The sequence below is a fragment of the Artibeus jamaicensis genome, unplaced genomic scaffold (assembly GCF_021234435.1).
Source record: "Artibeus jamaicensis isolate MK-2021 breed Jamaican fruit bat unplaced genomic scaffold, CSHL_Jam_final contig_465, whole genome shotgun sequence".
Classification (NCBI taxonomy): domain Eukaryota; kingdom Metazoa; phylum Chordata; class Mammalia; order Chiroptera; family Phyllostomidae; genus Artibeus; species Artibeus jamaicensis.
In genome coordinates, this window is record NW_026521843.1 from 3,153,040 (window position 1) to 3,166,484 (window position 13,445).

General features: G+C 51.8%; 1 protein-coding gene across 3 annotated transcripts in view; it reads right to left on the reverse strand.

Moving 5' to 3' along the window:
* Positions 1 to 13,445, reverse strand: part of ADAM17 (ADAM metallopeptidase domain 17) — a 49,741-nt gene that overhangs the window by 9,298 nt on the left and 26,998 nt on the right. The window contains exons 6-13 of one of the 3 annotated variants that reach the window (XM_037151804.2): positions 12,995 to 13,128; positions 11,242 to 11,331; positions 8,975 to 9,088; positions 6,623 to 6,767; positions 6,434 to 6,522; positions 5,152 to 5,304; positions 1,618 to 1,817; positions 1,108 to 1,211 (exon numbers count right to left, since the gene is read on the reverse strand). In XM_037151804.2, the coding sequence (XP_037007699.1) occupies positions 1,108 to 1,211; positions 1,618 to 1,817; positions 5,152 to 5,304; positions 6,434 to 6,522; positions 6,623 to 6,767; positions 8,975 to 9,088; positions 11,242 to 11,331; positions 12,995 to 13,128 (1,029 nt within the window). Of the gene's footprint in view, positions 1 to 1,107; positions 1,212 to 1,617; positions 1,818 to 5,151; positions 5,305 to 6,433; positions 6,523 to 6,622; positions 6,768 to 8,974; positions 9,094 to 11,241; positions 11,332 to 12,994; positions 13,149 to 13,445 lie in introns of those variants that run through there. The other 2 variants (XM_037151805.2, XM_037151806.2) reach the window with 2 other exon arrangements.

Here is a 13,445-nt window from a genome sequence, read left to right on the forward strand (position 1 = left end):
AACAGGAGAGAGAGTACGCAATGTGTGAACCAGACAGATTACTGTGCAAGGACCCCTCCAAATCAGGGACAGCGAAGGACACGAAACACCATTTTATAAAATGGACCAAGTGCATGAAGCAGCTATTCAGGTGGAGAAATCTGATCAGGGAACACAAAGAGACGTTCGAGAAAAATGTAAATGAGGATGAGAAATCCCTTCGCAAGCACCGGACTGGCAGAAATGAGACAGGGTGACAAGGACGTCGGGACAGGGGCACCCGTGCACACTAACAGCAGCACCAACAGGCCAGTGTGTCCCACTGCTCTCGACATCAGCACAGCCCCCCGAGGGACTAAGCAGGCCCACTGCTCCACGGGCACCCGGGAAACGCCGACAGCCAGGAGCAGATGCGTGGGGGTGTCGGCCGCAGGCTGCCCATGGTGTCAAGGCGACATGGGCGATCCCAGCAGCTGCCACTCAGGGCACAGAGGAGCAGGATGATCCCGCGACCAACACTCCCGCAGGCGCCCACCAGTGCTCTCAATACAGACACAGATACCACGCCGCACAGCAGCCACCACTTTGAAAACCAACATGGAACCAGCAGGCTGCTGTGGCTCAGTGGACTGAGCGCCAGCCTGTGAACCAAAGGGTCACCAGTTCGATTCCTAGTCAGGGCACACATCTGGGTTGCAGGGCCAGGTCCCCAGCTGGCGACGTGTGAGAGGTAACCAATCGATGTTTCTCTCCCTTTCTTTCTTCCTCCCTTCCCCTCTCTCTAAAAACAAATAAAATCTTGTAAAAGATCTAAAGCAGACCATCATTTTGGCATGTCAGAAACACGCGTCATGTTTCAAGGGTATGCACACGTCTGGACAAATGTCAGACACACTGGAGCAGATGCTCGTGAGAGGCAGGAGAGCGAAGTGAGCGAAGTAGATGACAAACAGTGATGGCCTGGCACAGCCCAGCGACAGGCGTGTGGCCTGTCCCAAAAAAGGAGTGTGGCCAACCCAACTCTGCACGAGGCGAAAGGGTATTCGCATCCACATGACACCACCTGGCTCTCCAGACCCGCCCCCCACCTGGGCTGAGAACCCCGCGCGCACGAGCAGTAGGACGCACCTGTGCAATGAGACACGCCTTTGCAGGTGGCGTTGATGGCCTCCTGGCACTTCTTCTGGGCAGTCTCGAACTGGCAGTTTTTACAGCAGGGACTGTTCCTGTCACTGCGGAAGAAGGAACAGTTCAAGTGAGAGGGCAGCCCGCAGCAAAGTCCATGGTCACGTAACCGGTCCTGGACCCCAGGCTCATGGGAAGGTCTCCTGGCCGGGCCGCACTACCCGGCTGCCCAGGCGCCCTGTCTGCCCCTCCCAACTCGAGCAGCAGCGGTGCGGAGAGGAGGTACGGCTGGTCCGAAGGGACTCATCTTTAAAACATCTCCATGTCCTTGGTTTCCATTAACGTCATACAGAAATTTAAAAAAAAAAACAAAAAAACCAGAAACAGAAACAGGCCCGCAAGGCAAACAACGGCCAGGAAACCAGGGAGCCCGAGCCCTAATGTGCGGTGCTCATACACGCTGCATTTTCCACCCACTGCACCCCGGACACCCCGGCCCGCGGCCGCGCCCACCTGCACTGGACGCCCTTCTTCAGTGTGCAGTCGCTGTTGCAGCAGGTGTCGCTGTTCAGGTACATGATGCCGGGGTCGCACTCCTCCCCCTCGTCCACCCTGGAGTTCCCGCACACCTTGTTGCTGCGCTCCTGGAAGCACTCCTGGGCCTTGCTCTCGATGGTCTTGTAGATGGACTGCTTGCTGCAGTTGGAGAACATCTGCCGAGGACAAGGCCGCAGAGGGCCCGGAGCAACGTAAAGACGCACCGCCACGTGTGTGTGGCACTTCTCTGGACTCTGGACTGACTGTCACAGTCAGAGCCTCCTGGGGCACATCCAGTGCCATCGCTGTCACCTCTAAATGTCCTTGTGCGCCACCGCGCTCTCTCCCTCTTCAGAATGTTAAAAAGCTGGTGTGGATTTGGTTAAGAGTCGAAAATCTGCCATGGAGGGCCAGCTGTACACATGCTGACCTTCCCGCGCACCCCAGCCAGACGGCCAAGAGCACAGGCAGGGTGGTGCAGCGGCAGTGAGTGTGAGCCGTGAGCTCTGCCAGGGCACGGGCCATCCCTCCCTCAGGTGCGGCACCCCCCAGTGACAGGGTGGTCCAGACGCAGACCGTCCTCCCAGGCAGGAGGCCCAGGCACATAAACAGGGTCTGCACTCGGTGCACCCTCCCCTTTGCCTGCCCGGCTGTGCGATGGCCCTCGGCCCAAGCCTCCGTAGCTGAAGGTACTAAGAAGCAGCAGTGTTGCGTACACACTGTTAGAAGACTACTTTCCAAACTGTTACCTAAACGTTCCCGTGGGTCCCCAAGATTTTAGCAGTTTCTCTGTTTTCTAAGGTGACCAGTGCCTCACAAGGAGCCCCTCCCCCAGGTCCCCCAAACCACCTGAACGGCCCTTCCTGCGAGTGGGAAGACTAATCAGGAGCCCTGAACAGCCCGTTCTCCAAACCAGCCGATGTGGAGAGAGCGTCAGGATGGCTGCCAGACCGGGCAGGTGTGGGGGAGGGGTGGGCGCTGAGGGGTCCGGAAGTGCAGACGGGCAATTACAGAACAGCCACGGGCGCAGGGTGCAGCACGGGAACCGGAGCAGCAGGAGAACGCACACCAATGACCCACGGACATGAACAGTGGGGGGGGGCGGCCTGAGGGATGGGGGTGCTGGGTGGAGGCGGCAAAGGGGGGAAAGCAGGACAAATGTAATAGCTTAATCAATAAAATATAAAGAAAAGCAGAACTCTGGCTATTCTCAAACTCTCAAACTAAGTGTCCTTTCTTCTTCTGTGACAGGGCTTCTCACATCGGCAGAGGTTCAGAAGTCACCACTCTGCTCCTTTCACAGCGACAAAACTCCACGTAACAGTAACTTTTCCTAAATAGAAATAACTTTTCTACTGTTCAGAAAGTTTTACAACATGTGCATGCTGGTTTCTACACAACAATGAAGTTATGAAAAGGGAAATAGCAAACAAAAAGGACCTTACAATGAATTGTTATAGTACGGATATTTAAGGGACTGGGCTCCAAAGGGAAGTCAGGACACACACCGTAGCGTCTTTCCTGCTTAGAGACCTGCACCCCAGCCCCACCCCAGCCCCGTCCCCAGCCCTCTGGGGGCAGCAGGACGTCTTCCTGGAGATGCCCCACACTGCCCACTGCGGCTGCTTCGGGCTAGGTAAGATGGCAGGACCGGACACCTCAGGCACTTTCTGGTCTGACTCTCACATTAAGAGTCGGTCACAACCCCTCTTAAAGTCTCTGAAATCGGTGGCAATATCTCGAGTCAGCTAGTGTGCTGTAAGAAACCCTATCCAGAGGACTTCCACCAAGATGGAGGTGTAGGTAGGAACACTTTTCGTCCTCACACAACCAAATCTAAAAACAATAAAGTTTTAACAATAATAAACACAACCAAACCACACAGAAAATCGAATACGGAGTCTGGAAACAACGGACCACTCAACTAAACCAGTGAGAGGGGCAAAACCAGCAGCGGAGCCAGTCAGGCAAAAAAGATCCGGGCGGTGCACAGGCAGCCGGGGCGCGGATCCCAGGTGGGGGGTAGCTACGGGCGGAACCCAGGGAAGAGGCGCTGCTGGCTGTCTGCAGTCGATCCTGCATTTGCACGCAGATAAACCAGTGAAGAGGCAAGTGTTGAGACAGATTTCGCAGGCCCCAGCAATTGGAGCAGGGCGGCAGACTCACACATTTGCACTCGGATAAGCAGGTGGGGGTGAGCGGTGAGGCGGACTGGGTGAGCGGAGAGGACCGCCATTGCTCCCTCTCTGACCCTGCCCCCACATACAGCCTCACAAACCTGCGACCTGGGTGGTCCCGCCCGGTAAACACCAAGGCGCCTCCCCTCGTATGTAACAGGCACAAACCGAACAAAACATGGCTCAAGAACAACTCAGAGCCCCAGAGCCGATAAATCTAAGCGATGAAGAAATAGCCAAACTTTCAGATGCACAGTTTAAAACACTGGTGATAAAGATGCTCACAAAACTGGTTGATTATAGTCACAAAGGGAACTGTCACCTACAAAGGAGTTCCCATCAGACTGTCAGCTGATTTCTCAAAAGAGACCTTCCAGGCAAGAAGGGGCTGGAAAGAAGTATTTCCAAGTCAGGAAAACCAAAGACCTACAACCAAGATTGCTCTATCCAGCAAAGTTTTCATTTAGAATGGAAGGACAGATAAAGTGCTTCTCAGATAAGATCAAATTCAAGGAGTTCATCATCACCAAGCCCTTACTATATGAAATGTTAAAGGGACTTACCTAAGAAAAAGAAGATAAAAAATATGAACAGTGAAAGGACAGCAAATGCAGTTATTAACAACCACATCTAAAACAAAAGCAAACTAAAAGGACAGCTAGATCAGGAGTGAACCATAGAAATGAAGATCACATGGATGGTTAGCAACAGGGGAGTGGGAGGAGGAGAAGGGGAGAGAAGGTACAGAAAATAAGTAGCATAGACAGTAGATAGAAAATAGATAGGGGGGAGGGTAAGAATAGTAGGGGAAATATAGAATCTAAAGAACTTGAAGCCCTGGCTGGTGTAGCTCAGTGGATTGAGCTCGGGCCTGCGAACCAGACAATGGCGGTTCGATTCCCAGTCAGGGCACATACTGGGGTTGCAGGCCCGTTCCCTGCAGGCCAGTTCCCAGCAGGGGATGCACGAAAGGCAACCGTACATTGATGTTTCTCTCCCTCTCTCCTTCCCTTCCCCTCTAAAGATAAATAAATAAAATCTTAAAAAAAAAAAGAACTTGAGACACATGTTCATGAACTAAAGGGGGGAGAATGGTGGGGGAGAGGTGTGCAGGGTGGAGGGGAATGGAGGAGGGGGGAAATAGAACAAATGTAATGGCATAATCAATTAAAAAAAAAAAAAAAGAAACCCTATCCGAACGCATGCCCGGTCCCCGGGGGCCTCAGTAATCTGCAGCCCCCATCTCCCCACCCCCCAAACCCGTCCTGAGCTCTCACTGTAGTTACACAGCCGCTCCCTTTCCTACCCACACCGGCAGCACCAAGAGACGTACCTTATTGTTCTCATGATCCCCGCTCACAGCAATGGGATACATCACGAATTTCCCTCCCTGGTCCTCATTCGGGGCACATTCCGCTAGACCATCCGGATCGTGTTCCGCTCCAAAATTGTGCCCCAATTCATGAGTTGTAACCAGGTCAGCTTCCTTAAAGACCACACAGAGAAAACATTACTTCCCAATACCCAGCTGCTCCGGCTTTGGCCAGTGGGCCTTGCTGATGTCAATCGGGTGCTGATTGATCAGATGCCGAAGGAACCCCTAACTCTGCCCAGGCAGCAATGTACTCAACTAGGACAGTCCCCAAGGCACAGTCCCTTGAGGGTTTGGGCAGCCACACCGTTGACCTAGCTCCGCCCACTGAGACAGAAGCCAGGGGGCAGGGCTTCCACACCAGCTTTCTAACGGGGACAGCCTGCGCTCACTGTGTCCTCCCTTCTGCAACACGGACGGGAACCATCCTGGGACCATGGGGTGACGAGGAGGACACAGGCCTGTGCTTTCCAAGGGCTGAGAGACAGTGGGGAGACCCCAGGCCCGGGGCACCTGAGCCCCTGCTGCCTATGCGGAGCTGCCTACGGACCACACCCCTAGGGGACCACTTGGCTGGGGCAGGCAAGCGCACCCCTCACTGAAGTCTGTGTATGGGACCGTTGTGCGGGTTCTGAGTGTGTCTAGCACACTTCTAGTGGACGCATCTGGGCAAAAACAAGATCCTAAAATCTTCCAGAGGGAAAAAACAGGCCACATACGAAGGAAAAAAAATGGGAATGACTTCAGAGTCTTTAATAGGGACACAAACACTAAAGGACAATGGAGCAATGCCTTCCAGTGCAGAGAGCTCGGGGAACATACCAGTTCTCATTTTCAGATACACAGAATCTCAGGCATTTGCCATAGGTCCCCTTTCTTAGGACACTCCTAGGGCATCTGTGGTGGTGCACATCAAGAGGAGGAACAGGGGCCCAGGGGACAAGTCTGGGGCATCTCCAGACACCAGGCCCGGGAAGCCAGCACCCATTGGGCGGGGGGAGGGAGGGCTCCAGGGAACGCCCTAGGGAAAACAGCAGCCCAGAAGGCTCTGGAAGGAAGTTTGACTGGTACCTTTTATGTTCTTCTGTATACCTTTTATCTTCATACTGCCCACCACAGAAAGTGTGTTTTTAGACAGAAACAAAAATACCCAGTGTGCATTACTCTTTTAGAAGGCATCTACATAAATATATAACTACAATAAACTAAAAATCTATCCTTTAAACAAAATAAAAGAACATACCTTTGTAAGAATGGTTTTACCATAATTTTTTGTGCTGGTCAAACCACTATTCAAATAGATATTCTTCCTCCCTGTCGGGCTGTAGTATGCTGGAGGAGAACGGAGACAGACACCGTGCTTGCACAGGACGCCGTGTGAGCCTGGCAGACCGCCGTGACCGCACACGCACGCACATGGGTGGGAGCTTACCCTTTGGACAGACACCTCCATGACTGTTTGCCCTGGGAGAGCCAACATACGCTAGTCCGAGAGTCCCCATGTCAAAGTCCTGGTACGTGAAAAGGTGCGCTAGACAGACCTTGGATGCCTCTTCAGCTATATCAAAGCTAAATTGCTTTAAAAAAGAAAGGTGTTCTTAATTGCATTAACAATGACATCATACTGTAAGATGCTTCGACCAAGTATGACACCGCAGGCTTGCAGGTCTGCGCCACACTGTGCAGCTCCTCAGCCACGGCTCGGCCCGCCCACCTGTGCAGGTGAGGGGTGGACCACCACCTGCACTGGCGGGGAGGCGGGAAGGCCCACAGGAGGGAAGGTGGGGAGCTCTTCGCAGCAGCTGTCAGAAGCCACGGGGCCTGGTGGGGACCCTGCGGCCCAGCACTGGACACCCCATATGTGTCGGTCTCAGGGCGGGGACACCTCTGGGGTGGGGGGGCTCAGCACCACACCCCGCGCTGAGGCCTCACACGTGATTCAAGGACCCTGCTGGTTTGGCAGTGTTGTTGTTTTTTCAAAGTTTGCTTTGATTTTAGAATGTACAGGAGTTATAAATACAAACATAAGAAGGCATGTATAGTTAGTTTTATGTTAGTAAAATTAAGATTACGATCCATTTAAGTCAGCACTGGTGCTTTGGGAGGACTTTTTTTCTTAAAAGGACTCTACATATTACTTCAAAAACCTCTGCTAGAACAACCTGTGGTCTTCCATTTAAAAAGGCCTTGATTTTTAAAATGCTTCAATGAGCGGCAGGACAGGCCTGGATGAGGGATGCGGTGTAGCCAGCAGACACCGCCCTGGCCACTCGCGGATTCTGACAGCTTGGCGCACAGAGGGGCCTCTGGGAGCCTGCTAGGAGCCTGAGAGGGGGGACTGGGGGAGCACCTGCAGAGCCGAGAGCCTCCCTTCCACGCCTCCCCACTGACAGGTGCAACGATTCGGCTGTCCCAGGGGTCAGGGCATCTGGCTGCTCGATTCTGGCCATCAGTCACAGCTATAGGACTCTCCAAGGACAAGTCACTTAACCTTGCTGCCACGGGCTGCACTGTGTCCCCGCCAACTCGTATGTTCAAGTCTTAACCACCAGCACCTCCGAATGTCGCTGCATTTGGAGATGAGGCCCTTCAAGGGTAATTAAGGTGAAATGGGGCCATATGGGTGGGCCTAATCCAACCTGACTGGTGCCCTTCCCAGAGCGGATGAGGGTTCAGACAGACAAAGGGAAGACCACGTGAGGACAGGAGGAGAAGATGGCCATCTGCCAGCCAGAGACAGACCTCAGAAGAAACCAACCCAACCAACACCTTGACCTCAGACCTCAAGCCTCCAGAACTACAAGACCATAAAGGCCTGTCCTTTCAGCCCCCACCCCTGGTCCTTTTGGTCGTCGGCAGTCCTAACAGACTACAGCACGTGCCGAGTCTCGTGGAAGATTGACAGTGCCATCCCGACCGACCTCTGGGGTTGCCAGCAGGTCAAACTGCACAAGGCGCATGGGTGTACCGCACAGACGGAGCGCTCTGTGGGTCCCACTCCGGGTCGGGACTCAGCGGTACTCCTGGAATTCCACCCCGAGTCTGAACACCGGATTTCCGCCTTGTGAGACTCACGAGAACCCAGACGCGCCACACTGCGCCTGTACTAACCTGTGAAAACCACTGGACAACTCCAGGGTTGTTTCAAGCTGCTAAACCCATGGTAATTTTTTAGAGCACCAAGGGGAAAATAACACGTCATCGACCTCCTGAAAGACAAACCCCATCACCCCACGGGTCCTGTTCGAAGCGGCGGCACACACAGAACCAGGCGCTGACCTCGTGTGGCCAACAGGACGAGCCATGTTCTGTCGGGGCCCAGAGGGTTTAGGTAAACTGCCTTTAGACTGATCGCCAGGACAAAAACCAAAAACTTAACATTCTTCCACAGGCCTTCCAGATCTCTAATTACATTTCTGCCGCCTGATTTATTTCCATACCGCCAGATCATCATGGCCGAGAGACTCACTGAAGTTTCAGAGAGACCTGAACAAACAAAATGGCACCGAGAATGTCCACGCTGGGCATGCACCGTCCGTCACCCCACTGGACTCTCAGAGCCAGCAGGGAGCAGGGGCGCTGCTCAGGGGCGCTTCCATGTGCACAGCCTTTCTGCCCTCCTGCCGCTGGCCCCGCTGCCAGGGACAAGGGGACTGCCGGGTCAGCTGGGGCTGCTCCGGTTTCCACGCACTCCCTCCAACGCCCCTCCAGCAGCGCAGACACGACCCGCGCACAGGCACCCCTGGGGCCTGGCGCCCCACAGACCCAGGGCTGCACGACCTACCTCGAGCAACATCTTCACATCCCACGCGTCCTTTTCTTCATTGGGGTAACTTTTTGCCATATTATAGTGCCTTTCACCAGGTTTTACCTCTTGTGGAGACTTGAGAATGCGAATCTATACTTAAAGAGATAACATGCTTAGAACACTTCAGGAAAAAAGTCGAACTCTGAACACTGCATTGGTTTAGATATTTGAAAAAGACTACGATTCTAGAGAAAAATATGTTTTAGAACCAGAACTACACAGAATCCTTCAGCTCTAAATATTCAATGTTTAAAAACAACAGGAGAGCATGTAAGGAAAACATGTCAATAAATGATTCCTAAATTTATACATGTACTCCCAAATTTACATTCCCTCTGTATTTAGTTGAAAAAAAGACAACTTAGTCTAAAATATTTATTGCAACCACAGCAGAGGAGGCAGAGGTGCAGAGCTCGGAGCGACAGGTCCCTGCAGAGCCCAGGAGCAAACGGTCACCAGGAGCAGGGCCGTCCCCTGAGCACGCCCTGCACGCGCCCTTTAACCTGCCGAAACAAAGCCTCGGCCCCGCGCCGTTTCTGGGGCTCTCTAGCTGCCGGCCTGCGGGGGGGCGCACTGTCGGCTCTGCCACCAGGCAGTGAGCTCACTGGGGCGGGCTTCGCAGCCTTCGTGGTGGGTGGTCAAGGTCGATTTCGGGAGGAAACAGGGAACCTGCCGTGACTGCGCATCTACCCCACGTCTTCCCACCCACCTGGCCGTCGTCATTCAATAAGCCACGTATTTTCACCTCCTGTATCACACCTATTTTTCTCAACTGGTTCCAAGTTCTAAAGCAGGGATGTCAAACTCATTTTCACGGGGGCCACATCAGCCTTACGGTTGCCTTCAAAGGGCCAAACTAATTTTAGGACCGTATACATGTAGCTACTCCTTAACAGTTAAGGAGCTGAAATTACATGCAGCCCTTTGAAGGCAACCACGAGGCTGACGAGGCCCCCGGGGAAAGTGAGTTTGATGCCCCTGCTCTAGAGCAGAAAGGAGTTTTATTTACTGACCCCACAAAACTCAAACAAGTTGCTGCTGTTTAAACAAGCGAGGCAGCCCGACAGGCAGAGCCGCAAACATGTTGGTGGAGTGGTGAAGCGTGGCCCAGGAGGGGGTGACCCGCCAGTGTGGGGGTGCCCACGCGTGCGCCCACGCCGCACAGGCACGAAGTGTCTCTGGGAAAACACACGGCACCAGTGACATGGCCGCCTCTAGGGAAGAACGTGGCACTGTGGGCAGCTTCCCTGGCCTTTGTACCGTGTGTGTGACCTATTCAAACAGTAACTTAGAAAAGAAAATGCAAGAGAATGGACAAGGGAAAAATAATTCTTAGTTTTATACAAGTACTATAAAAAAAATTTTTTTAATATTTTATTTATCTTTAGAGAGGAAGGGAAGGAGAGAGGGAGAGAAACATCAATGTGTGGTTGCCTTTCGTGCATCCCCTGCAGGGAACCAGCCTAAAACCCTGGCATGTGCCCCGACTGGGAATCGAACCGCGATTGTCTGGTTCACAGGCCCACGCTCAATCCACTGTGCTACACCAGCCAGGGCTTAAAAGTTTAATATCTATAAGAATGATGTATAATTTCACACTTTTCAAAAAAAAATCTCAATTCTATCTATAGAATCTATAAGAATGGGGTTAATTTAGTACAAAGAACCCAGGGGAACAAAACAGAAATAGTAATTTCCATAGTTTCCATATCAGAGGGTCTGTCCAAAGCAATACCCAATTTCGAAAGTCTTTTTAATCAGTCTTACAAATTTGGAACAATCTGTACTATGAGATAGAACGACACTGATACATGGCGGCCAGACACACACTGTCGCATCAGGAGGTGTGGGGGAAGGAGGCCTCCTGGTCCTGCGTGTGCGACGGCCCCGTGTCCCACACAGGGTTCGCAGCAGCGTCTCTGACGAGGGACCAACGCCCTGCGCCCACCTCTGGCGACAGACAGACGCCCAGCCAGAGACAAGGAACACAACGGGGTGAGAGGCCGTGAGCTCAGAGAGAAGAGAGATCACGGCAGTGAAAAAGCTTTCTGCCTAAAAGAAGCTTGACAACAGAAAACTTCTTCATCGATAAATAATACCGAAGCACCATGTAACATCAGACAAGAATTGCTGGCATTTGAGAATATTTACGATTACATCTGAAGATAAGCTGGGGGGTGAATGTAAGTGACAAGCACTGACATCGCACTCACGGGCAGCGCCAGCACGCGCATGGTCAATACCTGCTCTATCTGTATTCCGTAGCCTTTAAAGCCTGCGTTGTCCCATGAAGTGTTCCGGTAGATGTCATCGACCCTGTCGATCAGCTCTATCTGGGGAGGGGGGAGAAAACACACATCTTTACTACTCTTCGCAATGTGACAGTTCCTTCGGGAAGGAAAAAATCAGTTTAGAGAAAATGCCATTATAAAGTTTCCACTAATTACAACTAGCATAAAGATGTTATTCTTTATCACTGGCACCACTACCGAAGACATTACTCCCAGCCCCAAATAACGGCTGCTGGCAGAGTAAAACAGTGTGCACCGCATTACAGATCCAAGCAACCAGATGAGCACGAAACCAAAATGCCGAGTAACAGGCTTTTTAAATACTGCCATTCCAGTCAACTACAAAAACGAAAGTTAATAGTCGATCAACTTCACTAAAATATTCTCTTCTAAGAAGTACTCCATCTTCACTCTATCTCTGGGCACGCTCCTCAACTCCCCCTGGGGGGGGGGGCAGCGCCTGGCACTGCGAATCCTGCCCCCGCGCCACTGGGCAGAGCTCAGCACTGAGGCCCCGTGACGAGAGCACCAGGGGAATGAGTGCCACCCTCCTCCCTCCCTCTGCACTCGGACTGGGAAGGGGGTGAGGTGGTGGAGAGGGGCAGCGCAATAGCCAAGGGCGGTCCACATTACCTGGAAACAAAACGCCCCTTCCCCATCTTTCCCTCAAACATAACTCTGCTGCTCAAAACTGAGCAGAAGAGGTTTGCTCAGACGACTGTGAAGCATGTTATAGGTATGAAACTGCTGTTTGCTTATAGCAACTGCAAGACTAAGAAACACAAATTTTAAGAATAAGCCTCTCATTATACTCATATTTTTGGTGTAATGAACAATGAAGTAAATTAAGAGGAGCCCCTTGAAACAAAGCCCCATTAAGAAACTTTTTTGAGAAAGCTCTCTCTTACTTAGGAGCAACAATGACAATGACTTCACACACTGCTCCCACTAACCTGACAATGGATTCTTTCACAGGGCATGGGAGGGAAGGGCGAGGGAGGGCACAAATGAAACGAAACAGAGAACGGGGAAGGCGAGGCAATGAAAGAGAAGCCTTCACTGCACTAGGCTCTCGGTCCATGAATAGCTGCATTCTCTTATTTCCTAAACAGCATTCGGTCAGTGCCCAGTTAGGGCAAATGAGGTCACACTGATAAAAGATGTCAATGAAACCTGACCCCCTGACTTTTCAAACTATATGGTAAATGCTTAAAAATCTCGCGTCAACACTTCCAGCCCTACAGCTGGTTACGACCAGGGAAGCCCCATCTACAGCGCCAGAGTCCGACAGCCAGCCGTTCAGGACTCAGACCAGAAGATCTTCTCTGACATGTGCACAACCGAGGCACGTAGGCTCACACAGACACCTTCACCACGCTAGAGCACACATCCGCACATGTCGCCAATGAGACCACCAACGTCACGGCAGGGACATTTTCAAAGAACTCACTTCTATGAAGAGAGGCCTAAACCTAAATAAAGTGCATAAAAATGCTGATGTGCGGAAAGAAAGTAATGGTTCAAAAGTCAAACAGATTTCCAAATCTTTGAACACAGAATATCTATGCGTTCATGTAAGAACCTCAAAGGACAGCTCTCTAATGTTTTGTAAAATATTACGGCATCGGAACAGACGTGGTTCATTCCATGTCGGACACCCACAGGCCCCTCCACACCGGGACGGCCCGACGGTGCGGACACGTACCAGGTAGTTGGTGGTGGTGCTCTCCTCCCCGCGGCCCATGTGTCTGTAGAAGCGGTGGTCGGCCACCACCAGCAGTTTGCATGTGTTCTTCAGGGGGTGAGGCTCGGCTCTTCTCTTCGCCCGAGGAGCACGCTCTAATGTGAATGTGTATGCACTATTAAATCAAAATTTGTCAAAACAAGGAGTTTTTTTATAGTAGCCCTTTAAATCTAGCATGGTTCTGAAACAAACATTACTTGAGCTTAGATATCTCGAACAAAAACACAATTTGGAGGAAAACAGGAAAGAAATACGAGTCTTTTAAATTGTAGAATCAAAACCATGGAAAAGTGTCTCTGTAGTGTTTAACAAGAGACGACTTGAAAAAGCAGTCACCTGCTGACTGCTGGGCTCGGAAGTTCTCACTTTATTCTGAAGCCCATGAATGAGCCAAAGTAACAGTAAAAATGTC